The 25,768-nt window shown below is 54.5% G+C and overlaps 4 protein-coding genes and 1 non-coding gene across 11 annotated transcripts in view; 1 reads left to right on the forward strand and 4 right to left on the reverse strand.

Moving 5' to 3' along the window:
* Positions 1-279: 279 nt before the first annotated feature.
* Positions 280-406, reverse strand: LOC119468787. Its single transcript, XR_005197548.1, has one exon. It is a non-coding gene; the product is annotated as a small nucleolar RNA SNORA40 (small nucleolar RNA).
* A 6,336-nt stretch (positions 407-6,742) lies between these two features.
* PBXIP1 (PBX homeobox interacting protein 1) lies at positions 6,743-18,143 on the reverse strand. 3 transcript variants are annotated; one of them, XM_017513421.2, is made up of 11 exons: positions 17,914-18,143; positions 15,531-15,617; positions 13,668-13,794; positions 13,347-13,411; positions 13,110-13,275; positions 10,567-10,800; positions 10,412-10,435; positions 10,067-10,146; positions 9,842-9,973; positions 7,843-9,074; positions 6,743-7,396 (listed from the first exon to the last, which is right to left on the reverse strand). In XM_017513421.2, the coding sequence occupies exons 2-11, from the start codon at positions 15,579-15,581 to the stop codon at positions 7,315-7,317; spliced, it is 2,193 nt and encodes a 730-aa protein (XP_017368910.1). In that variant the 5' UTR covers positions 15,582-15,617; positions 17,914-18,143; the 3' UTR covers positions 6,743-7,314. The 3 variants fall into 3 exon arrangements, with proteins under 3 accessions (XP_017368910.1, XP_017368911.1, XP_017368912.1); XM_017513422.2 differs by lacking the exon at positions 10,412-10,435; XM_017513423.2 differs by lacking the exon at positions 15,531-15,617 and having other exon boundaries at positions 17,914-18,006.
* Positions 18,144-18,857: 714 nt separating this feature from the next.
* PYGO2 (pygopus family PHD finger 2) lies at positions 18,858-23,309 on the reverse strand. 2 transcript variants are annotated; one of them, XM_017513431.2, is made up of 3 exons: positions 22,923-23,309; positions 22,425-22,474; positions 18,858-21,624 (listed from the first exon to the last, which is right to left on the reverse strand). In XM_017513431.2, exons 1-3 carry the CDS (start codon positions 23,023-23,025, stop codon positions 20,560-20,562), a joined length of 1,218 nt encoding a protein of 405 aa, XP_017368920.1. In that variant the 5' UTR covers positions 23,026-23,309; the 3' UTR covers positions 18,858-20,559. The 2 variants fall into 2 exon arrangements, with proteins under 2 accessions (XP_017368920.1, XP_037589019.1); XM_037733091.1 differs by having other exon boundaries at positions 22,425-22,601.
* On the forward strand, positions 23,009-24,226 carry LOC108292468. The gene has a single exon (XM_017513433.2). It carries the CDS (start codon positions 23,062-23,064, stop codon positions 23,305-23,307), a length of 246 nt encoding a protein of 81 aa, XP_017368922.2. The 5' UTR covers positions 23,009-23,061; the 3' UTR covers positions 23,308-24,226.
* SHC1 (SHC adaptor protein 1) overlaps positions 23,710-25,768 on the reverse strand; it is a 12,504-nt gene continuing 10,445 nt past the window's right edge. For all 4 annotated transcript variants that reach the window (XM_017513427.2, XM_017513426.2, XM_017513425.2 and 1 more), the window contains one exon: positions 23,710-25,332. In XM_017513427.2, the coding sequence (XP_017368916.1) occupies positions 25,204-25,332 (129 nt within the window). In that variant the 3' untranslated portion in view covers positions 23,710-25,203. The remainder of the gene's footprint in view (positions 25,333-25,768) is intronic.

Raw genomic sequence — 25,768 nt, forward strand, 5'->3', positions numbered from 1 at the left:
CAGTGCAGCCTCCAACTCCTAGGCCCGATCCTTTTGCCTCAGCCTCCTCTTCCTGAGTAGCAGTAAGTACAAACACATGCCCCAATACCCAGCCAATTTTTAAACTTTTGTGGAGATGAGGTGTCTGTTACTTTCTTGCCCAGGCTGGTCTTGAACTCCTGGCTTCAAGCAATACTCCCACCTCCGTGTGGGGATTGCAAGCTTGAGCCACTGTGCCTGGCTTGGAACCAATCTTTATGGCTATCAACACTCCCATCAGTGAACTGTCTCCGGTATCATAACATCCCTTCTTATATGTATCAAAACTCACACTGAACAATGAGTTCTGGGTTGTAAACAGGATTTAGTTTTTGCACCTGTCCGTAAGTCTTTGTCCACAAGTTAAACAAAAACATACATAAGTGCAGTTTGTATTTCACCATCTATCTTGTCTTGCCTCCTCCAGGGAGTCTTCCCTGACCTCCCCACCCCCGAGTCAGAATCAGAAACCCATTTTCCATGCTGCTGATACACCCTGTATTTACCCACAACACAGTATCTCATTCTATACTGTAATTATCAATTTACTCATATGTCTCTCCCCCCAGATGGTTAATAGTTCACATTTATTGAGTGCTTACTGTATGCCAAATCTATTCTCATTTAACCAAAAAAGGAGATTGAGAGACTTGCTTCAAAGTCAGTTGTAACTGGTGGAGCTGCGCCTGTCTGGCTCCAAAGACAGATGTTTTCCAGGCCAAGGCAGCCTCCTGGACGTGAAGACCTGGCCTCCGCAGACAGCGGGCGATCCGTTCCAGTGCTTCCCCCACAGCACTGTACTCGGCTTCACATGGCTGCTTTCACATATCCACTGGTACTGGCCGAGGACCAGAGACAGGGTAAGTGACCCATAAATGACTAATGCATAAATGAATGGGGGGCTCTATGGGGGAGAGGAGGCAGGCCATGATTTCACCCCTGAGGCTCAATAGGCCTTTGTGTGTACCCTCAAGGTGAAGACCTGATAACACCATGCCCAGGTCAGGTTCCTGGGGCAGCTCCTAGAGGCCCTTCCTTCACTCCGGTCCCACTCTTCTGCGAGGAGAGCCTCCAGTTCCGCCTGCTGCTGCCCCCCTGTGGCCACCACCAGGAATCTCTGCAGAGAAAGCCACACCTGAGGGTACTGCTTAGGGAAAGCACGAGGAAGAACCTGACTTGTAGCAAGCAGCCCCTCCAGACCGCTCCTCAGAGCCAAGCTCACAGAGCCCTGGAGAGGAGAGGAGCAGAGGGCAGGGAGGAAGAACAGGGGAACTCTCAGTTAGGGGCAGCAGCCCTGGGCTCTGGTCTCCCCTGTGTCCCTAGCAAGCTTTGTGAGCTTGGACAAGTCATTTCCCTCGGTTTCCACCTCTGAACAAGAGGCAGGACTGAAGCTGGCAAAAGGCGCTTCCAGGGCTGGCCTTCTCCTACCCATTAGCTGGAGCCAATGAGGTGGCAGCTGGTGGCCAGAGAAGAAAAGCCTCCAGGGCCAGGAGCCCAGGCAGCCGAAGTGGGGGTGGAGGACGGGGGCTCAGGGAGGAGTCAACGGAACACCAATGGGAGCTGGGAGTGTGCTACTAACGTTGAGCCGGCTGGGGCTGGAGAAGAAGCGAGGTGCCCTCAGAGAGACCGAGGGCCAGTCTTCCACCACGGTCACTGTCTAGCTAGGATGTGACTTAGGCAAGTCACTTAATCTCTCTGGGTTTTTTTGTTTGTTTGTTTTTTCCATCACTGGACAGGTCACATCTACTTCATTTTTTTTTTTTTTTTGAGTCTCACTCTCACTCTGTCTCCCAGGCTGGAGTGCAGTGGCGCGATCTCGGCTCACTGCAACCTTTGCCTCCCAGGTTCCAGCGATTCCCCTGCCTCAGCCTCCCGAGCAGCTGGGACTACAGGTGCCTGCTACCACGCCTGGCTAATTTTTGTTTTTAGTAGAGATGAGGTTTCACTATATTGGCCAGGCTGGTCTCGACCTCCTGACCTTGTGATCCACCCACCTCAGAGCTGAGATTACAGGCCCCGCCCTATCTCAGTTTCTTTATCTGTTAAATAGAGATACTGATGGTCTTAACATTCTTCAAAGTCTACTTCTCAGTGAGACAGAAGGTATAGAAGTGCTTTGACAGTCACCTTGTTTTTCTTTTCTTTTTTTGAGATAGGGTCTCACTCTGTCACCCAGGCTGGAAGTAAAGTGGTGGATCATAAGCTCACTGCAGCCTCGATCTCCTGGGTTCAAGCAATCCTCCAATCTCAGACTGCCGAGTAGCTGGGACTACAGGTGTGTACCACCATGCTCAGTTAAATTTTTTTTTAATTTTTAGTATAGATAAGGTCTTGCTATGTTGCCCAGGCTGGTCTCAAACTCCTGCCCTCAAGCCAACCTCCCATCTCAGCCTCCCAAAGTGCTGGGATTACAGGCATAAGCCACAGCACCCAGCGGGCCTCTTTCTTTGCTGGCCTCCCCTGTCATTCCAGATAAGCAAGCATTGATGGCCAGCCTGTTTGACCCATGGGCGACACACGTTCCAAAGGGAGCCAGCTAGCACTTTCTTCTCCACAGCTTGTGGCTTCAGGTGTCTGCCTATCCTGCTCCAGCCAGATGACCTGTCCCTTTGACTTTGAACAAGGTCTCAGTGGTGACCTCAATGGATGTCCCTCCCCTCTGCTGGGTGCCTCCCCTGGGGCTGAGCGAAGGTAAGTGCCCCATGCTGGTGAGAACTCCTGCAAAGCGGCCCTGCTCTGGAGTGGAAGTGGAGGGTGAGGAGAACAGCAAAGATTAGTGGCATCCCTCCTATTTCCTAGAGTAGATGGCCCCTCAGACCTGCAGGCTGCCTGCGGGAGAATTTGCCCCCTCTGTGAACAATCTGGCTATAGGCTGTAATACCTCCACCTCAGGCCTCACCTTTGCCCAGCCTGAAATGCCCTCCCCATTCTCCCATCTGTGAAATCCTATTATCTTTCAAGATTCAACTCAAAGGCCATCCCCTCCTTCCTCTCCACCCAGTTGGCAGACTGCTCCTGGCACCATTAAGAGAGAACTATTAAAATTCTGCTTTGTGTGCAGCTAATCCAATTAGCCTTGGGGCAAGGATTGGGGGCCCCACAGCACCTAGCACAGTGTTGAGAACTGAATGCTAGTTAGCATCTTTTCCCGCCAGCTTCTGCCACATGGTCAGGGAATCAACACCCTTTCCTCCCATATCAGTAGCTCCCAGAGGCTCCCAGTTTCCCCCTTAGAGCTTAAGTAAAATAAAAATAACCGCTCTGTTATCAGTACCCTGTAGCTTGCAAAGCCGTTTCATGTATCTTACACTGACTCATTTCATCCTCACACAGCCTCTGAGAGCAGTATCTGTGGTCTCCACTTCAATGATGAGAAAGCTGAGCCCTTAAGGAGAGGCCTCTTGCCCAAGGCCCACAGGTGGGCAGCGGTCCGACACTCTGGGTTTTCCGACCTCGAATCTTGTTCAGGCCAAAGCTCTGGTTAGAAAAGACCTGGGCTGGGTCCCCACCTGGCCCAGGAACGTCTGAGCCAGGACCAGGCCCAGGAACATCTGAGCCAGGACCAGGCCCAGCCAGAAGAACAGCTGAGCAGGGAAGGGGTCCACTGTTGTTCTCCATTTGGGAGTGGGCAGTCACCTATCCTGGGAGCCAAAGGTTACTGAAGACCTTAAGGGAGGCCTGGGGGTAGGGGGGATGGGGAACTCAGACAAGAGGCTGAAGTGGTTAGCAAGGGGCTTCTGTGGCTCAGGCAGCTGAGTCCGGGAGGGGAAGAACCTGCTGTCTGATTTAGGCAACAGCCCTTCACACCCCCACCCTGCAACCTGCAGTGTCCCTACCAAACGCCTGCTGCAAGCATGTGAAAGGGCCGGGAACATCAGTGGCCCAGAAAAAGGCAGGATGAGGAGACATTCTTGCATCAGGATAACCCTGGGAGGTTCCCATGGCAACAGCCAGCCAGTCCAGTGTGTGTCCTTGGGCCCAGCCAGACAAGGCTGGGAGCCACTCTCAAAAGGAGCATGTGCCCCTGACCTTCCAGAAGCCAAAAGAAGTGGTCAGGCTGGGAAGTGATGTGACCCACCACCACCTACAACCCACCCACCCCATCTACCTCCACCACCTGTCACCCCAGGACGGGTGGGAGTGCCAGGCAATGGGGAAAGGCTGGGGCCTAGACAACTGGGGAGACAGCAGGAGATGGGGGAGTCCTGGAAGAGGCACAGGGCCAGAGAGGGCAAGTCCAGAAGCTGGACTGAGGGCACTGGGGAAAGGGTGGCTGAAGGAGGTAAGGCTGAAGAATGAGAGACAGGGGCAGGAGGGGGAATGCAGACTGGGGCCTACTAGGAAATGAGTTTTTGGGACTGGCCAATGGAAATCGAATTTTTCCATTTGAGAGTAGAAGGCCCAAGAAGGCCACCCCCAACTCTAGTGATTCCTCCCAAGGACCCTAGAGCTGAGCTCTCAGGGAAGCAAGCCCTACTTGGGCAATGGGCAAGCTGAGGGAGCTCCCAGAGGAAAAGGCAGAAAGCCAAGAGCTAAAAATGCCAAGTGCTAAAACTGGAAGAGCCCAGCCCAAACCCCAGGAGGCCAAACGGACACGTGGCAGCTCCCCAAGCCCTGCCCTGGCCAGAGCTGCCCCCAAGCCCTGTGGGATGGAGGGAATGCTGTCCCCTGGCTCTAGCCCCCCGAACTCATCTCCACACACTGGCCCCATGGTCAGGAGATCATCCGAAGACCTGGACCCTGGGCCCCTCCCTCCCGACCAGGGCCGCATGGGTCTGTCAGAGAGAGGAGCCTCCTGGTCTGTGATGAGTGTGGGGATCGCCTCCCAGGGGCACCACAGAGACAGGGTGATCAGAGCAGCCAATGTCACTGCCATCCCAGCCCTCCCCAACATACCCCTTGGGTTCGTGGCTCAATTTCTTCCTGATTCAGCAGCTTCAGAAACCTCCCACTCAGCATCTCTACTTCCGGAGTGGGTAAGGAAGAGGAGGGGGCTTAGGGGAACCTGGCAGCCTCCCTGGGCAGTTGTTATGCAAACAAAGGAAATGAGCCCTAAAAATGAAACTGAGAAGCCCCAAGGGGCCAGAGTGGGAGTCACCACCCTCTGAGAACCCAGGTAGGCCAGCTTGCATCCCCTCCCCTAGGCCCAGCCTCCTGCCCCAGGACTCTAAATCCTACCTACCTTCAAGCCTCAATCTCTCAGCAACCCAACTTTACCAGTCAGCTGTTCAGGCAGCAAGAATTTGGAGCACCTACAGAAGGCGAGCAATGTGGACAGGGTAAAACTAGGCTTCTTCGAAGAGCAGTGGTTCACAGGCCTGGGTACCAGATCCTAAAGTCTCCCTAGCCCATATCACTGACCTTCTGCCTGAAAGGAAGTTCTTCCTTAGGTCTAACTGCAGTTCCTTCTGCTGCAGAAAGCAGGTTCTACTGGACTATAGGCTTCTTAAGGTGCCTCTGTATTCCCAGTGCCTCTCTGTTTCTGGTACACAATAGACTTTATAAATGTTGCTGAATTAGTGCTCCTTGTTCCATCCCCAGCCTGCCCTAACCCCTGCCACACCCACACATGAATTAAATGAGCTAATACCCTTAAGCCCTTAAACAGTGTTACGTACTCGCTTGCTAAACAATATGGAAATCAGTTACAGCCCATTCTGGAACCTAGAGTCCCCCGCCTCCTGCCTGAGCAGTCACATCACATTATTCTGTCCCCCATACTTCCTGGGTATTTCCAGGGTGGTTAGGAAGCTCAGTGTATTGCCCAAGGGACTGAGGTTAGATCTCAGGAAGCACTTCCTAGAGAACAGCCAAGGGGAGTCTGGTCATCTTGGGAGAGTTGGCCAGTGGAGCAGGCCCTGGGGTCTGTGGGGTAGGGTCTGAGATTTTGGGGGTGGGGAGTAGCAGGAGAGGCAAGGTCTGGAGCAAATGTGGAGCCACGGTGCCACCTAGCGGCTCCCTCACCTCCCCACCCCAGAAGCTCTTCCTTCTGGGCCTGGGTTCTTTTATTTTTTTTTGAGACGGAGTTTCACTCTTGTTACCCAGGCTGGAGTGCAATGGCGCGATCTCGGCTCACCGCAACCTCCGCCTCCTGGGTTCAGGCAGTTCTCCTGCCTCAGCCTCCTTAGTAGCTGGGATTACAGGCATGTGCCACCATGCCCGGCTAATTTTTTGTATTTTTTTAGTAGAGACGGGGTTTCACCATGTTGACCAGGATGGTCTTGATCTCTTGACCTCGTGATCCACNGATCTCTTGACCTCGTGATCCACCCGCCTCGGCCTCCCGAAGTGCTGGGATTACAGGCTTGAGCCACCGCGCCCGGCCATACCTGGGTTCTTTTCCCTCCTCCACACTCTTCTCTAAAGAAGGCAGTAACTTTTTGGGTGCCCAAAACAGGAGAGGCATTTTTCTTGCATTGCTTTATTTAATCTCTCCCCCAGCCCTTCCATCACCTTTTTTGAGGATAAGAAACCCAGAGATTAACTTGCCCAAGATCACTCAGCCTGGATTTGAGCCCAAGGCTCAGACTCCAAAACCCATCTGCTACATCTCCCAGGGCTTCGGCCAAGGCAGCTGTGAGCAAAAAGGGAAGTGTCAGCTTCCGGGCAAGGCAAGGGCAAAGGGGGATACAGGACAAGGGGGAAAGTACCAGTGCCTGGGATGGACCCATCATTCAGGCAGGGGTTGTGGGGTATCCCCCATGCTTAGAAACCACCCAGCATCACAGCTGCAACAGCACTTTATTGGAATCTGAGTCTACAGTTCATATCAGGAGGTGAGGCTACCGGAGAAGCAGGGGTGAAAAAGGGGACTTCACCCCTGGGGACAGTTGCCTCCAAATCTAACAAAACCCCAGGGAAAGTCCTCGTGCTGGGCCTCGAGCCAGCAACTCTAGTCAAATCCCAGGGGCGCCAGTCAGCATGTGGAAACAAAGGGGCCCACTCTGGGGACATACACGCAAGAGGATAAAAGCTCTTTGGCTTCAGAATCAGATTGCCTTCCCCCCACCCCATCCCAAAACAGGCTTCTCTCCCATCTCCCCCTTCACATTGGCAAAACACAAGCTCACGTCCCAGGGCCTGGAGTATTTGCATACATTTGCATAGATAGCAGGTCCAGCTAAGGCCTTTTTCTAGAGAAAGTGGCATCAGTGCAGGGCTGGTGATTTTGCTCTACTCCGTGAAGGATATCCAAGGACACCAAACAAGCCAGGACAGAGTGCAGCTCCAGGAGTTAGATAACGCTGGGATCTTGGGCCGGACCCAGGCCAAGGCCATTCCCCATGGGGCAAGGCGTCAGCCCCGCTGGTGGTGGCCATGCCCCTCCCTGGGCCCCACAACTCTTGGGCTCTGCGAGTGCTTGTCCTTCTTCCCTGACCTGTGGGAAGACGAGCAGGGGAGAAAGAGGCCTTTAGGGGACAATACACGTGGTGAAAAGAGAGGACCCTGCTCCTCCCAGTGAAGCTGACTCAGGCAGGCACCGCCAACCATATGGGGGGAAACCCTGTTCTCCCAGGATGAAGGCTCCAGTGAGGGAGGCAGGAAGGTGGGGCTCTCCCTCATCCCTTGGGCCATGCAGGTAGGGGCAGGGCAGGGCAACTCAGAAGAAAGAATTCCCCCGCCTGAAAAGGGGACTGCTCTCGGGTAGGCGAAGGCCGTTTCCTGCCCTCAAGGGAAGAAAGGAAGCAGACCTGGATACCTTCTCTAAGGGAAGCCAGCTGGGGACCAAAAGTAAGGATAGCATCCTCAAACTAACCGCCCTTGCTCCTCACATCCTCCCAACTGCCTCTGTCCCACCTGATTCAACTCCCCACAGTTGCCCACCTCTTCTTCAGTGCTTTGTCTCCAAAGAAGTGGCTGAAGATGAAGTCCTCAAAGTCATCTACTTCATCATCATCACCTGTCTGTTGCACAGCCACCTCCTCCAAGCTGTCCTCCAGGGCATCCACAAAATCCCGGAAGCGGAGGCGGTCATGACGGAAGATGCCGTCCTCGCCAAAGAAAGCAGGTGAGAGGGGTAGCTCCTTGGTCAGCTGCCCAGCCCAGGGCAGCCGTGCCAGGTATGTTCTTAGCAGAGAGGCCAGCTCCTGTTGCCGCACTGGGGCTAGCTCTGCGCCGAAGAAAGTCAGGCCCTCCTGCCGGGCACACTCGTCCACACCTGAACAGCCCTGGGGCGCCCGGTACTTGGGCCTCAGCAGCTCTGCCCAGGATGGCAGAGGGTCATGGCTGTCCTTAGTCCCTTCCCTCCACCGAGGTTGCTTTTGCTTTTCTCCAGAGGAGCGGAAGCTACCACTTTTCCTTGGGGGTTCCTTAGGGCCCTGTCGCTTGCCCTCCTTCTTGCTCCCCAACTCTTCCGCCCCTGGCCTGCCCTCCTTCCACTTTCCTGCCAGCTCCCTGTCCTCCTGAACTCCCCAGTTCTTCTTCCGTTCCCGGCCAGATTCTTCCTTCTCAGGCTTCCAGTGCTCAGCCTTCCGGCCCCTCTGCCCATCCCACCACTTTTCCTTTCCACTCCCCTCCCTGGAATTCTGGAAGTGGGACTTCTGATGCCAGGCCTCTGAGGCATTGGCAGAGACCCCAGGGTCCTGGCCCCAGTTCCCCAGGCCCTGCAGTTTCTGGGCCAATCTGTGGCCCAGCTCAGCCAAGCCAGCGTGAGCTGGGCCCCCACGGCTGGCATCCTGTAAGCTCCTCTCCAGATCTTGCTGTACAGACCCCAGCAGCCGCCGCTGCCTCTCCAACTCTTGCCTTAATGCCTGTGCCTCAGCCTCCAGCTGTTCCTTCTGCTTCAGGAAGCTGAGTTCTGGCTCCTGCTCCCTGGGGCCTTGCTCCTTGATGGCCTTGTCACCCTGTGGGCCTCTACCCCAACTGAGGCACACCCCATCTGTGCCCCGGACACAGTCGGCCTCCAGCCCCTGGAGCCGGGCCCGCAGCTGCTGCAGCTCTGACTCCAGAGCCCGCTGGAAGGCTTCGCCCTGCTGCAGAGCCCCCCGGAGCCGGGTATTCTCCTCCTCTAGCCCTTTGGGCTGGTGCATCAGGTGCTGAAGCTCTTCTTTCTGGGCCTGGAATATAGTTTGGGATGAAGGAAGTCACAAAAAGTTCTTGTCAGGCTAGGCCCAATGCCTTCTACCCCAATTCCATTTCACCATAGTGGACAGGTGGCCTGAGCCCCTTTTATGGCCTGGAACACCCAGAGGATTTGGTTTTCATTCTCCACCCCATCTCCATCATGAATGAGACACAGGGATCCCCAAATTCCATCCTGGGTCTCAGCATCTATGTCTTTTTTTTTTTTTTTTTTTAAAGACAGGGTTTCACCGTGTTGGTCAGGCTGGTCTTGAACTCCCGACCTCAGGTGATCCGCCCACCTTGGCCTCCAAAGTGCTTGGATTACAGGCGTGAGCCACCACGCCCGGCTTATGTCCTTACATAAGCACACACTTCCTAGATTCACCAGTATGTGGCTGTCATGGCCTTACTTCCACTTCCCATACCTGGAACACTGTTCATTGATCATGGCACTTGGCATGAGCCTTGGCATGGTCTTTAAATCCTTTTCCACACAGTGCTCCAGGCAGACCACACCAGTCAATCACAGGTGATACCATGTATGTTTCACATGCCATGTGGAACAGGTATGGCAGCCCTGGCCCAAACCGTGGCACAAGGGAGGTGAACGGAGAACTGGGAAGATGCCGTGACTACAGTGGGAGAGGGGAGGGTCAGGATGTGTGGGCAAATAGGAAATACTCCTTTCTGGGGAGGACGCTGAGACAGACACCTGGCTTAGGTTGGTTACCCTAGCCCAGCCCTTCCTGCCTGTGCCCACCTGCAGCTGGGCCTGCAGCAGCCGGATGTCCTGGTTCTCCTTGGCCAGCTTGTCCAGCAGAAGACCCATGTTCTGCAGGCTGGGGACACTGTCAGGAGGCATTGAGGCCTGCAGCTGTTCCCTTAGCCCATCCTGAGGGCAGAAGAACCTGTTACCCCATGCTACCCCCCAGCCCAGGTTCTCCCCAGCCAGGCCCCACATGCCTCTAGAGGCATTCACACATACCTGCCTGTCCCCCACAGCATCCAGCAGCTCAGGGTCCGACCCAGTGTCCGGAAGGACCTGCTCCCCTTCCTCCATGGGCCCTATGGAAAGGGAAGTCCTGAGACTGGTCCCGAGGCACACAGAGCCCATTCCCCCCACACCCTCCCACTCACAGTCACCGCTCCTGCTGGGGATCCACCCTGTGGCTGAGAGGTCGGTGCGGTAAAGGACCATGGGGCCCCCTGAACAGCTGACAAGGCCAATAACTGAGAAACAACTGTGAGCCCCCAGCACCGCTACTCCTGACCTAGAGAACCAGAGAACACACACAACCCCCCAGCACAGGCCACGCCCCTCCCTACTCACCAGTCTCAGACTCTGGGAGGCCACCTGAGGACAGAGACAGAGAAGTCTGGTGAGGCCCTCGGGGAGGGGTGAGGTGAGGTAAAGAGAGAACACGGCAGGAGGGCAGGCAGGCAGGTGTGGAAGCCCAAAGCCCCACCCGCAGAGGTACCACTCACCTGAGAAGAGGAGGACCCCCAGGCCCAGCAGAACCAGGGCCCCGAGGAGGCACATGTTGAGGGAGATGCCCAGCTCCCCGCCTGCACCCTCACCCCCAGCCTGGTTCTCCACAGCCAGCGGCGCCATGGGCTGAGCTGGGCCAGCCACCCGACCCCGCCGTCTCCGCAGACCTTCCACGTCCACGTCTGTGTCATCCTCACTGCTGGAGCAGTGGCCCTCCTCCCTGATCCAAGCTAGGAGAGCAGATAGGGACAGGGCAGTGAGGTGACTGGAGAGATGGGAAGACACAGGGAGAGAGGGGAAGCAGAGGAAGGCACAGGGAGGTCCTCAGTCCTGACCCCAGAGAAGGGCACATGCAGATCCTGCCCACTTTGGCCTGGACATCGATGACTGCCCCTGCCCATCTACAGGCAGGAGACAGTGCTGTCGATCTCCAAGCTATTAAAGGCTTTTCATCCTGAAAGCATCCTCCTTCCGCAGTGTGCACCGTGCATCAAACTTCTGCAGCTGTCACCACCCTCCTGGGTCCCCACCAAACTCTCTGGCTACTCCTTCCCGTTCTCCCTCCCTGGCACTTCCCTGATCCTAGAGGAGGTGGTCTCCCTGGCACCACTTCAGGTTCTCTGCTCTTCTCACTGTACACACAGTCACAACTATCTCATACCACTGACACCCCCTTCAGCGATGAGTCCTTATTGTGTAACTCCTGACTCGGCCTCCCAGAGCTCCGGGCCTGTATGTGTGACTGCCTACCAGCCATCCCGCTGAGACCACACATTCAACACACCGCCCTGCAAACTGCCTCTTTTCTGGTGTTTCCCCAATTCAGCGACAGGTACCGCCACTGCCATCTAGCTAACCGAAGTGCTCCCGCTCCACCTCACACCCCGACAGTTTCACAGCTCTATACTTAAACATCCCAACAGTGCACCTCTCTCCACAACCCACACTGCACCTGCCTTAGTTCAGGTCTGCATCTTCTTTCTCTCTTTATTTTTTTTAAATATTTTTAAATTTTTATTTATTTTTACTTTTTGAGACAGGGTCTGTCTGACTCTGTCACCCAGGCTGGAGTGCAGTGGTGCGATCACAACTCACTGTAATCTCTGCCTCCCAGGCTCAAGCAATCCTCCCACCTCATCCTCCCAAGTAGCTGGGACTACAGGCATGCGTCATTATGCCTCGCTAATTTGCTTTTTTTTTTTTTTTGTACTTTTTGAGGACATGGTTTTTCACCATGTTTCCCAGGCTGGTCTCAAACTCCTAAGCTCTCAAGTGATCCACCCACCTCGGCCTCCCAAAGTGCTAGGATTGTAGGTGTGAGCCACCACACCCAGCCTATTCACTTATTTATTTATTTTTGAGGCAGAGTCTCCCTCTGTCACCCAAGCTGGAGTACAACGATCTTGGCTCACTACAACCTCCACCTCCTAGATTCAAGCAATTCTCCGGCCTCAGCTTCCCAAGTAGCTGGGATTACAGGTGCACGCCACCACACCAGCTAATTTTTGTATTTGAAGTAGAGATGGGCCTCACCATATTACTCAGGCTGGTCTCAAACTCCTGACCTCAGGTGATTCACCCACCTCAGCCTCCCAAAGTGCTGGGATTACAGGCATGAGCCACCGCGCCCAGCCAGCTATTTTAATTTTCTTTAGAGACAGGGTCTCGCTCTGCTGCCCAGGCTGGAGTGCAGTGGGATGACCGTCGCTCACTGCAGCCTTGAATTCCTGGGCTCAAGCGATCTTCCCACCTCAGCCTCCCAAAGTGCTGGGATTACAGGCGCAAGCCACATGCCCGGCCCGGGTCTGCCTCGTCTTTGCCTGACCACTGCAGTTGCCTCCTAAATGGCCCCCAGGCCCTCCATCCTGTCACTCTTCAACAGGGACAAACTCCTATACTCCTCCACCACAAGCCTAGAACAGAGCTCCTTGGCACAAGCCAGGTGGTCCCCACTCCTTTGCTGATGCTGCAGCCTTGGCCTAGAACATTCTCTTTCCCCTGCCCTGTCTACCGAAAGCTGGCTCTGTGCCCAGGACTCCACTCCGATGTCACCTCTCACTGTCCCAGACTCTCCCTTGCCCTCAACCTGTCCCCTGACTGAATGGCCTCTCCCTCCTTTGGGAGTACCTTAGTTACACTTCTGTACCTCTTTTAGGTCTGACACGCATCTGGCTCAGTCTGATCTGCCGCTTACATAGGCGGTAACCCCCCACCATCCCTCCCCACAGGCCCAGAGCCAGCACAAGAAAGGGACTCCAGAAATGAGGGTTGAATTTAGAAGCAAGAAAAGAGGAAGCCCCCAGGGCAGAGAGGAAAGAGTCAACCAGATGTGGGCCCTGCCCCTTACCAGCAGTGTGATCTTGGTCAAGTCATTCAACCTTTCTGGGCCTCAATATTCCAGGGGTAGTGGTGAGAAAGGAGGGCACCAAGCTGCTCAGCCCCAGGGCCTGGACCACAGCATGTGCTCGGTCGTGATGGCTGATCCCTCTCCCATACCTTCTAGAAGGAGAGTGACAGAAGAGGCAAGGAGGACTCTCACCTGCTTTGGGGGTTGAAGGCAGGCTCTGTGGCGGACTCTGGCTATCCTGGTCCTGTGTGTCTGGTCCCAGACCTGTCACCACGGAGGTCTCCTGCAAGTCTCCCTGGACTGCTGTGTCTCCTGGGCCAGAAGGCTCCACACCACAAACATCACCTTCCAGGGTGCCCTGACGCAGATGCAGCAGTGAGCAGCTGCTCGCTCTCCCTCCTCCCCAACTCCTACAGGGAAGCTCCTCACCTTGACCTCAGTCTCCTCTGTCAGAACAGTGCCAGACTGGGGGCTTTCAGTCTGGAAGAGCATCCCTGTGGTAGGAGAAAAGGCCCAGAAAAACCCACTGCCCCAGCTGAATTTCCCATGCAGGCCTCTGTCTCCCACAGGCCTCTACCAGGTTGGAAGGGGCAGGAAAAAGCCAGGATGGAATGAGAAAAGGGGTTTGTCAACTGAGATTAATGAAGGAACTAAAACTAACCAGCCTCCCTTTCTCTGAGGAAACTGGGAAACCCCAAGACATGGAAAATAGCTTGTCTGGTAAGCTACGTCCTAAGAAGGGCCTGGTACCTTCGCCATCCACGGTCCCAGCTAATTCTTCCCCATCTGCCTTGGAGGGGCGGCGAGGGGCCTGCAGGGTTCTCTCGGGTTCTGGGTCCCTCCTGGAGGCCGGGCCAAGCGTCTCCACGGGCAGGCTCTGGGAGGAGGAGTACAAGGAGAAAGCGCTGCACCCGAGAATGGGCCCCCAGCCCACAACCCAGAATCACACACACTCAGTCATGAACCGGCCCGAAAAGGGGCTCAGGACAGGACCAAGTGCTTGGCCATTCCCCAGCCTCACTCATGGAGAGGAGGAACTTTGAGGGACCAGGTTTCCACTATACAGAGAAGCACCACCAGACCAAGGCACTGGATGCAGTACAAACCTGGGGCCCTTCCTGCAGGAGGCCAGCTGGAGCCCAGATCTCCCTCCCCTCAAGATCAGCAGCACTTCCTTCCCCGTAGATGAACAACCCAGATATTACCATATTACGGGTGGGAGGAAGGCGAGAGAACAAAGTCCCCTGGGTGCCTCCTGGGGCGTCCCTGCAGCTGCCCTCTCAACTGGCCAACTATTTCCATCTCCCAAGCCTTTCTGGCCTTCCCCACTGGCCCCTGACACTCCCCGGACACCCGTCTCCCAGCAGCTGATCACAGAGGCCCAACCCACCCCAGCCACAGACAGCCTGTCTCCAGGGTGCTCTCAGCCTGCACATCCAGCCTTGGCCACACAGCCTGAGCCTCTTCCCTCTGCGTACTCCCCTTCTGCAAGCCCCTGGCTTGCCACCCACCCTGTGGCTCCTATTATCCCTTTGAGAATAATGTTTCACTTTAGTATGTGTCTTTGTCATTTTCAAAGCATTTTTATTCTCATGGTCTCCCCTACAAGGCAAAAATCATGACCCCCATTTTACAGGAGAGGACAGAGGGGTGAAATGGCATGCTCAAGGTCCCCCAGCTGTCAGCAAGACACCTCAGCAGGAGGCCAGGGCTCTGAGAGCCTGGTGCCTGTCTATGCATACCTGCCTTCCCTCTGCCAGCGAGCCCCAGTCCATGTGTCCTGCTCCAGTATCATCCCCAAAGTCAACTCCTTACTCCCAGCTAGGTTCCTCAAGGGCACCTCAAACTCCACATGTTGAAACCAAGCTCCTCCCTCCTTCCCTCCTGGTGTCTCTAATACACAAAGCCATCGCTCGGTCCTGGAACGCTTAGAGATGCCTTCAACAAATTTGTGCCATCCCTTCTCTAGCCACTCAGTTCCCCATCCCTGCCAGCCCCCTTCTCCCTTCTCAGTGGGCTCCTGCTCCACCAACTGCTACCTGGACCGCTGCAGGAGCCGTCAAAACACTCTCTTCCTGTTCCCACCCAGCCCACACAGTGGCTTCACCCACTGTCCAAGACAACGACTGTCCTGATCCCTCTAACTCAAAGCCCCACACGGATTTCCCATCAGGATGAGGCCTCAATGCCTCAGCCAGGCCCTCCAGGTCTCTTCTAGGGGTTCCCAGGCTCTGCCCCCAATCTCACTCCAATACTGGCTCTGCCCCACACCTCTACATCACCCATGGGCTCCCCACAGTTTCCCCCAGCATGGCTTTCCCCACTGTCGCCTCGGGACCTTTGTTCACACTGGTCTCTCCATTTGAAGTTCCTCCCTACTTCTCTCAGCTTATCCAACTGGTACCCTTCCTTCATGGCATGGACCAAGTGCCAATAACTGTCCCCTGGGGCCAGATCTCCTTCTTCCTGCTCCTGGAGATCCTCTAACAGCCAGCAGGAAGTGATGTAGGTGACCATTAGGACTAAGGAAAGGAACCCACCCAGAAAGAAGCCCAGCACTGCAGAAACACCCCCCAACCCCACCCCCACGGTTCCCAGGCCCGTTCTTCCTACCTCGGAGCCAGCAAGCACCCAGCTATTATCAGAGTCTGGGCAGGAGGCCATAGTTGCTGAAGTCTCTGAGGCTGCTGTGGCTGCCACCTGGAGAAGAAAGCTCTCTTAAGGATGGGAGCTCCCTTCAGGAGAGGCTGGATGCAGAAAGCAGCCTTGGCTGGGTTCCAAGGTTCAAGTGCTGGGCAGCAGCCTCCAGAACCAAGTCCAGTTCCAGTCCTTCTCTCCCTGATACCTCAACTCTTCTAAGCAGTATTTGCCTTGCAAATTAGAATCTGCCAAGAGCCACAGAGAAGCCAGCTATTCCAGGGACCAGCAGGGTCTTGGAAAACTGAACTGACCTTGAAAGGTCAAAGTAGCATAGGCTGGAAAGGCTCTGGGGAATTCCAGTCCAACCCCCTGACATTATAGTCAGGGAAGATGACGTCCAGAAAGGCTGACAGACTTGCCTTGCCAATAAGAAGACTTGTTAGTATGAGCAAGGAAAACAACACAGCCCTCCCTTCACAACACCAGGCACCTCCACAATCACTACCTTCTCCCTCAGGACCTGGAAGGGAAGACTAGATGGCCTCCTTCAGCCCTCAGTCTCCCACCACTTGCCCAGCATAAGTCCTTGGTATGGTCTGGTTCAGAGGTTCTCAATCTTGGCTGTACATTGGAATCACCTACGATTCTGATTCAATTGAGTTAGGGGGTAGGCCCAGGCATGGGTCTTTAAAAACCTCTCAAATGATTCTCATACACAGCCAGGGTTGAGAACCACTGGCACAGCTTAGATCTACCTGGATTCACCTTTTGTAAGTCTCCTTGTCACTCTCACTCTCCATCCTAAATTCTGTTTACCTTCTTAGTAATCCCCAGAGTTTGGTCATAGGGAACTTGAAGGTGACTGAGAAAATGGATTTATAGCAACTATCATGTACACATCACTTTACAGCTTGCAAAGAATAGACAAAAATCAGACCTGTGGTCCTGCCCCCTGTTAATCTGCTCTGATTTGACAGGGACGGGGGAGGGAATCACTTCAGTTTCCAAAGCCTGATTGACAGAAAGCAGGGTAAGAAGAGAGGGATCCACCCCTGCATCCAAGGCCAAGACAGTTCCCTCAGGCAGCTCCTACCGGGACCAGGCATAAAGGGGGAAGGGTGGATGAGCTGACCTCTCAAGAGTACTGGATTGTGATCTTTCAGGAAAGGATAAATGACTGCTTCCTGAGCACTTGATAAGGAAACTCAGGAAAAGCGAAGTGAAGCTGGGAAAGTATGGTAGTTCTACCTTTAAAACCAATCACATTATCCCCTTTTGTTTGAGCTGTTTTCAAGTCCTGCATGGTGCCCTAAATAACCGTCTGTGGCTCATGCCAGTCAAGATAGGTCTTTCTCAATTACCATCCTCCCAGACTCATGCACCCATCCCACGCGTTGATAGGAGAATGGTTGCAATGACTTCCCTGTACCAAGTCCAACAGGACACCTTGACATGCATCTATAGGTATCCACAGAGCCACGGCTGTTCAGCCTTCCGCTTGTGGGCCCGTCCCCCGCCACCGTCATCATCTCCCCATCCCCAGTTGCTTCGTGTGACTGTTAACAGGTGGTGGCAGGAAGGAAGTGGCAGCAGCTTGGGCTGAAGTCCCTGTTTATCCCTAGCTGTGTGTACAGCCTGCTCAGGTCCCCTAGAACCAGGCACCATGGCAACCACAGTGATGTCAGACCCACTGTCTCCATGGAAACCGGCAAAGGTATTTGGGTCAACAAAACAAATACTTATGAGACCCAAATAAGAGACACTCTGGAACCCCTATACTCAGGGTCCCAAACCCTGACACCTCTCTCTTGGTTAGGTTAACGGAAGATTCAAAAAATATATATCCCTCTTCTCCCAAGCCAGCATCTCACTGCCTTATTAGGAAGTTCCTTCTGCTGTCTAATCTCCACCCTTCCCTGCTGTGTTTCCAGATCTTTTTCTTTTCATCGACCTTCTGGAAGAAAATCCACCTCCACTCCCTCCCCCCACCCCCTTCTTTTCATTCAGGCAGGATTCAACAAACACCTCCTGTAAGGATTATGACAGGGCTTTCTGCTATTTCTAAAAAACAGCTAAAGGGGGAGCTCTCCCACTCAGTACAAAGCTAGGAAGTCTCGCCTCTAGTTAACTTCAACCCCTTTAACAGTTGCTCCCCCAAACCTCTGAAGCAAAGGATCTAGGGCCACTTGCCTGGGGTACCCAGAGCAAGTTCCTGTTTTGTTAGCGTCGGCACCTGGCCCTCCCCCACCAGGCCATAAATGAAAAGCAGCTCATTCCTAGAGTTCCGCCTTCCCTTTTCCTTATATCACTCCCCTTCACAGGGAATCCATGGACCCCTCCCCAGCAAAGGAATTACCTGACCCCGCTCTTGCTTCGGTCTTCAGCTTAACTTGTTGCTGCCTCCCCTTCGTTAGCAGCCCAAGAGGATCACGTGACCAGAAACTGACCAATGAAAAGTCAACTTCCCCAAGGGGGCGTAAACTTTCGGCCAATAAGAGCAGAAATTGAGAGCCCGAGGAGGGGAAGGGAGGTCTAGCCACACAGCCCCTGCACTTAGGCTTACCTCCTTGTGGGCGACCAGGGTCCCAGCTGAATCTCGAGTTACCTGCCCTTCTTTCCCAATGTTTAAACAGTTTCTAGAAGGAACCTCCCAAACTGAAAGGCAGAGAGTGCCGTCTCCTGAGATGACGCGGGCAAGCAGCCAGGTTGGCCCCAGGATAGACGGAGACAGCTGTGAGATGGGGGAAGGGAGAGGGACAGGTCGCAAATCCAGGGCGTGGAAATAGCCCTCCTGCCATTCTCCCCAACCTGCTCCAGCACAGATTGCTTAAAAGATGCCACTGCTACTTTAAAAAATGGCTGAGGGGTGGGAACGATGTCAAAAACATCCCAAAATGAAATTTGCTAAAACAGGAACAGCCCCTCCCCTCACCCTTAGAGCTACACTTGCTCCCTAACCCAAACAACTGGGAGGTGGGTGGGGTGCTAAACCAAGGAGAGCTCAAGCACTTGTCTTCCAGAGGCCTTGGTGCCAAATCCGTCTGGCTCCAGGCCTGGCCCAGGAATATGCTCAGAAAGGAAACTCTTGTCACAGTGGAGACATAGGGGATGGGTGGGGAAACACAGGCCTCCCTTGGCTCAGCAGCTTATACCACAGGGTCAGCTTAGGGGCCAGATCTGCCATTCCCACTCCCAGGGACCCTGGGGAGTATGTATCTCCTCAATCCCTAAGCACCCTACCCAGCAGTGATAGTGGTTCACTGCAGCCTTTTCACACAGCAACAGAAAGGAGTCCTTGTCTGGGATTTTCAAGTCATTTTATTAATCCAACGGTACAAAACACCCCCCCGCCCAACCACCGCATTCTGCCATCACTGTCTTCCAAAAAAGTAGTGGAGTGAGAGGGCCAGGGAGCAGATCCAGTAAAGACACTCCCCCAGGAGCCATTTTACAAAATGCAGGGGGGAGGAAGACAACACAAAAATAGCAACAGATAAATGAGGCCAACAAAACCACAAACACAAGAGCTGAGCGGGGTGGGGGGATGCCATCTCTGCCGTTTTAGTATGGGGGACACTGGGAGCAACACCCAGAGGCCTGCTCGCTCATTCTTCAGGGCCTCAAAGGCTGTCAGCTCCACCAGCAGGATCTTCTCTCCTCATGCCAGGAACTGAAAGAAGTGGGGATAGGGGACCACTAACTTCTCTGAGGAGGACCACACCACATGCCTGCCTTCCCCACCCCACGGAGGAACATGTAGAACCGAAAAGAACAAGCAGCAGTGAGATCCTCATCAGGCCCCAGGCCCGTGTCTGGCAGGCAGTGCTTAAAAAATTAAAAAATACAAATAAAGCCCAGTGCAGGCCTTTGGCTTAGAGGAATGAGAATTGGTTATCACCAGGCCCAAGAGGATATGAAAGAACAGCATGGAAAGAGAAGCAACTCCAGGTTCTTCTACCTTTGAGTACCATGGCAATGAGGATCCCACCACATCTCCTACCCACAGGCTGTCAGAGGGCCTCACTTGGATCCTTTCATCAGCGAGAAAATGAGGTATAAGGGCTCTGCGCCTTTTCAAGCTTTCCTTCAATCAAGCCAGGAAAGTAGGGGAATAAGAGCGCTGAAAGTTGCAGAACACACGAAGTAGCATGTGTAACAGATGGGCTGCGGGAAGGAGGGTACCACTGAAGTCCAGACTTCCAGGACAGCCCAAACTTCAAATATTCTGGTCTGTCAGATAACATATCCCAATTTTTGGCAAAAATATGGTCATCAGAAGAAAAGCATGAGAGGCTGAGAAAGGACCAGTGACTTTGGTAATGAGGAAGACATGTCCTGATGGCATCTCTCACCTACTGTTTTGAAGCCCCAAATCACCAAGAAACTGCCATAACCAGGGTTATGCTTCTTCAGGCTATTTGGTTCTCTGAGGGGGGAGGAGTTGGGTAAGTCTTGGAGGAAGCAAAGGAGTGGGTAGAAAAAGGGGAAAATCCCCATTTATTCCCTAAAGCTGTCTCCCAGAGCCCATAAAAGGGCTATTGCAGGGATGGCAACACAATTCCTCTGGCCAGAAACCTTTAACACTTGACTCCAAAAACTAAGGCTGGAGCTGTGGGGCTCGGTAGGGGTATTAGGCACAGGTGTTAGGGGCATCCATCATCAGCAGAGGGAACACCCCTGCCCTCTGGATCTTCCCCCAGCCCCTTTACTCTTGCAGCCACACTCCTGGGCCTCCAGAAATAGCCACAAAATGGCTCTGCTCAGCAGGGCTTTGGTTTCCTGGATCTCTGTAGATCTCAACATGTAAGTTTATCAAAAAAGTGAGCAATCCAGGCTCTTCTGCCTGCCCACCTCAATTCCTTTTCTGCTCCCAGGAGCCACTGTTTCTGCCCCATGGGGATGGAAAGCCAGTGGAAACAAGGACCAAGAGCCAGACATCAAAAAAATCACCCTGGAAGAGCAGGGAGAGACATGTGCACTTCCCTGGGCCATTTCGCCAGCGTCACCCATCATTAGCAGCCACAAGCTGCCCCATGCCCTCACGGATGTAGACAGACTGGATCTCCTTGGTCTTGAGGCAGAGATCACAGGCCCAGACGGCAGAGGCTTCAGTGGTCAGCAGCCCATAGGCGCTCTCAGTCATGCCTGTGCACTCACGGTGGAACCACTTCTGGCAGGAGGCCTCACACAGAATGGCATCCTGGTCGTCATTCACCTCACTCCGACAGGCACCACATGGGTACACCAAGCCTGGGGGAGGCTGGGGCCCAGAGCCCCCACCTGCCTTGCCAGGAGGTGCCAAGTTGGCATCTGGAGTGCCCCCACCCCGCCCACTGCTGTTCGGGGGGAAACTGGGCTGGTTCCCATTAACAGCAGCAGCGGGGGAGCCTGAGTGGGGCTCCTGGGGAAAAGCAGTAGGAGCAGGGGGATTCAAGGGCTTCCCCCCATCCTCACCACCAGGGCCAGGAAAGCCAGGGTCCGGACCAGGAAAGGGACTTGTGTTGGGGGGCAGGCTGGGGAGCCCCTGACCAGGTCTCTGGAGAGGAGAAGGGCCAAAAGGAGCCCCTGGCTGAGCAAATCGTTGGGACAGAGAAGGTGGGCCCAGCTCTGGTCTCGGAGGCTGTCCCATGGTGGGTGAGATCATGGGACCAAATCCCCCCACTGGGCCTGGCATCATCTGCCCGCTAGGAGGACTAAAGTTTTGACCCAGAGGCTGGTTGAAGGGTTGGCTGGGAAAGTTCATGTTGCCTGGGGGTGGGTAGCCAGGGCCCTGGGGGTGCATGTTGAAGGCAGGGCCCATAGGATTGGGAGGGAAGGGGGGTGGCTGTCGACGAAGTGGCTGGGGACCCCCTCCACCTCCAGTGCCATAGCCTGGGGGTACCTGGCCCGCCATGCCCCCCTGCACACGGAAGCCTCCAAAGGGCACAGGACTGCCAAGGAATGGAGGGGCTGCACCCCCCACCTTAGGGGCTCCGAAGTCATCTTCAAAAGGGTTGGATGCAACCAGGTGATCCACCATGGGAGTCGGGGGTGGTGCAAACTCCGTCAGATGTGAGTATGCAGGGCCCTAGTGGGAAACAGTTGAGGGAAAGAGGGTCATGGAGGGAAGCACAGAACTAAACCAAGAGAGCACTGCCAATACAATACACATTTTGGAGGCTGATAGTGGGCAGCTCAGGTCTAAAATCAATATGGATCACAGGCCAGGCCCAGTGGCTCACACCTGTAACACTAACACTTTGGGAAGCTGAGGCAGGAGGATCCCTTGACCCCAGGAGTTTGAGCCCAGCCTAGGAAACATAGTAAGACCCTATCTCTTAAAAAAAAAAAAAAAAAAAAAAAAGATGACGAGAGAGAGGTGGAGAGTGGAACCTGCATAGTGCATTGACTGCGTTTTAAATAAGCAGAACTAGGATGAAATCCCAGCTCTGACCCTGAACAACCTCAAGACTGTGGAGCACATATTTAACATTTTTAACCCCCAGATTTCTCGTCCGTAAAATAGGGATAATGCCTATCTCCCCAAGCTGTTGAAGCATGTTAGCACAATCCCTGGCACTAAAAAAAGGCTCAGTAAGTGGTAGATACTACATTCTCATCATGAGGAAACCAGGATAGGAAACATGGAAGAGACCTGGAACCCCGCCTGGTAAGAACTTTGGTCGAATCAACCACCTCTTAGGAGAGGATACTTTCTCCTATATTTGTTATAAGATTCAGGGAAAGAACCAGAAACGGACCAAGACAGACAGTTTTCTCTCCTCCCTGCAGCTGATGGAAGATACAAACAGATACTGGAACAGCAGAGTAGAGAGTGTGCCGCCAAGGGGCTGCTGGGAAATACTCCCACCACCAAACACCATTCACCTGAGTATTTGACTTTCTTCGCTTCTTTTCTGGGCTCTTCATTTGCAGACCTGGAAGAGCAGCAAAAGGAAGACGCAGACAAGTTTCCCTGAGGTTTCCCCAACCTCTTTTCTCTCAGCCATGCTCTGAGGAACTCCTTTGACGTCAATACATACTTGCTTATTTATTTAGCAAATGCTAACAAGGGATGCAATATGAAAAATAGATTGTGAAGATGATCATACTCTCAGCCATGTCTTCCTTTAAATGAGAGATGTCCCATCTTTCGAGATCCTCAAGCTCCAAGTGACTACTGAATTGCATGTGGCTCCAAACCCTACAGTCCTCAATGTGTGACATCTGCCCCCAATCCCTGGCGAGCTACACCCACCCCTCCTTTTCACCTGAGCCTCCCTTCAGGCCCTTCAGCCTGTGAAACTCTCTCCGCCCACCATCTCTCCCCTCTGAGGTTCCCAACTCCGGGGTCTCTGCATCCCCCGCCCGTCGCAGCGCTCTCACCGGCCTTGCCCTGCTTCCTCCCGGTGCTGGGCGGCGCAGGGGGCGGTGCGGGGCCGCCACCTCCCTCCAGCTTGTCCGGTGGGGGCGGCGCCGAGGCGGCCATGGAGTGGGGGACCGGGGTCAGCGGCGGCGGCGGGGGATGGAGGCGCCCTCGGGCTGCACCATCGCCCAGAAAGGGAGTCAGAGGCAGCACAGGCCCCCGAGCTGCAGCAACCCCAATGTGCGGCGACCGGAAAGCGCCAGCCGAAACGCGAACTGCGCGCTCTCTTCAGACTCGCTGCCCGCCAGCGGCGGCAGCAACCGGAACCGGAACTCGGCGCGGCTACCACCACTGAGCGCGGCGGGAAGGGGGAGAAAGGACCGGCCGGGGGGGGTCTACGCTTGAAAGCCTGCGAGGGGCGAGGCGTACCACGGCACCACGCGAGTGGAGAGGGTCGTTTCCGCTAGCGGGCGGCCCACACCAGCTGACCAAGGGGCGGCGGCGGCGCGCGGCGGCCCTGCTAGTGGACTGTACCATCCCGGGCGGTGGAGCCGCCGCGAAGGGGCGCGCGCGAGCCGGGGGCGCGCCCGGAAGGCCCAGGCAGCCCGGGGACCGGCGTGGGGCGCCAGAGCCACCCCCTCCGCGGACACGACATCCCCACGGAGACGGTGGAGCGGCACGGCCCACCCTGCCGCGCCCAAACTCTGCAGACCCCCAGCTTCCCTCGGCCGCCGCGACCTCCCGTCTCCCTCCCCCTCTGCCGCTGAGGGCCCGCGGCGAACACAATAGGCTTCTCAGAAGGGTTAAGAGGCCGAGGTAGAAGAAATACAGACTTTAATGAAGAGTTTTCCCTTTGGTATAAGCGAGACCCGTGGAAACCCAAACGACAACAAAAGGAGGCCAGGATGAAAACGGTGAACTCTCCCTTATCCGCAGGCCGAAGGAGGGGGCCGGCTTGCTCTGGTGTGGCTTGTAGGAGGTGCTCAGAACTGCAGCCTTCGCGTTTCCCCTCCGTGAAACTGACAGGCATTCGGGCAGACTTCTGCCTCTCGGCCTCCCGGTAAGAGGCCCAAGTTTTTCTCGTCCTATCTGGAAATCAGTTTCATCTGCCTCAGGTCTCTGATATAAAAGATAATGCTGCCGATCCCAGTTACCTCACAGGCCTGGGCGAGGAAAATGCCAAGAGCTGTAAAAGGTCTTGGAAAAGTCAAAAAGGTGATGTATAAATGTAATAATTGATTATCATTTTGTGCTCAAGAATAAGCCATGGAAAACAATTAGGAAAGTAAGTCTACAGCCCTAAAATATATGCATATAAAATTTTAAAAGAATGCAGTTCCAACTCTGCAGATGGTATTTGGGGATTGTCTACTGCTTTAGAGTTTCAATGCCCCTTTTCTCACCTCCACAAAATCCACTTGGGAGAGTTAACTGTACAAGGGGCCCAAATTCGTCACCCCACTACCCCATCCCAAAGGGGAGGCAGGGCACAGGCTCGAGGAGGAAGGGCTACACTTTGGCTGTAGAGTACAACAGGCATGCAACATGGGAGGGCGGGCCTCATGAAATGTATATACAGACCCCTTGGGGTGAGGGGCCCCGGCCAGGAGGCACTGAGCAAGGGAGGGGTCCATCTCCCCCCTGGCCGGGAGGGGGGCTCTGGGACAATCTCTAAGGGTTGCGTATCCCCAGGGAGAGGGGACAGCTGCCACTCCTGCCTCTGTTCTCCCAGCCCAAACTGGAGAGGATGCTGAGCAAGGAGAAGACAGGTCCCAGAAGCCAAGAAGGTGTTGGCATCCCTGTCTTTGAACTCAGGGGCCCAAGAACTCTGCATAAAATATCTTCAGACCTAAGAGATGGTCAAAGGCACAAAGTTTAAACATGGGGGTTGGGGGGCGTTGGGAGGGGTCTGGGGTACCCTGAAGCCCAGAGGTGTGATTCGTTCTCCCTTGCCCAGAAGGGTGACTGTTCCACTGGGCCTGTCACCACAGGACATTTTCTATGACAAGCACTCACCTTCTTGGGGAAGGGGCATCAGGTTGGCACAGGAAGGGCCCAGGTAAGGGGCCACTCTGTACATTAATACTTTGGTGATTAATGTTTGGGGAGAAGTAGGATTCTCCCCCAGGCTTCTTGACTCAAACCCTCTCACTCAGCTGGATACAAAACCCAGTGTCCACACTACTCCCAGCTCTGACACAAGGCCAAGCCCACAGAACACTGCCAAATGAGGTCCCGAGAGTTAGGGAATAGGGCGGAGGGAACTGGAGGGCATCTTCTGGAAGACAGCACTGGGGCAGATCACAGTTTCCGCTCAACAGGTTGCTGTAGACACAGTTCGCTGCCCGCAGAGATGATAGGCAAGTGATTGTCCATGTGGTAGCTGATGAGGTGACTGACACTCTCAAAGCGGTGATCCTTTGTCCGAACCTGGGAGGGTGGGAAGGAAGGTGGTCAATTCAAGTGAAGAGTCAAGACCTCATCCTCCAAGGTGGAAGAGTGTGAAACACACAAGAGGCTTAAAGGAGAAAAAAATGGTGGGGGAGGGAGGGGCCTGTCAGTCCTGATCACTGAGGCTTCTCTAAAAAGAGTTGTAGGAATAGACAGGTCAGTGAAGTGGGAAAAGGCAGAGGAGATATTGACCCTGAAATGGAAGCTGAGACCTATATACCCCTTTCTTGACCTGGAGGAAGTTGGCGTATCTCAGAAGAGTATACACAGTGCAAAAAAAAGATGTGGAGGCCAGGTGTGGTGGCTCGTGCATGTAATCCCAGCACTCTGGGAGGCCAAGGCAGGTGGACCACTTAAGCCCGGAAGTTCAAGAACAGCCTGGGCAACATGGCAAAACCCCATCTCTACCAAAAAA

Source organism: Cebus imitator, unplaced genomic scaffold (genome assembly GCF_001604975.1).
Source record: "Cebus imitator isolate Cc_AM_T3 unplaced genomic scaffold, Cebus_imitator-1.0 Scaffold491, whole genome shotgun sequence".
In the NCBI taxonomy this organism is placed as follows: domain Eukaryota; kingdom Metazoa; phylum Chordata; class Mammalia; order Primates; family Cebidae; genus Cebus; species Cebus imitator.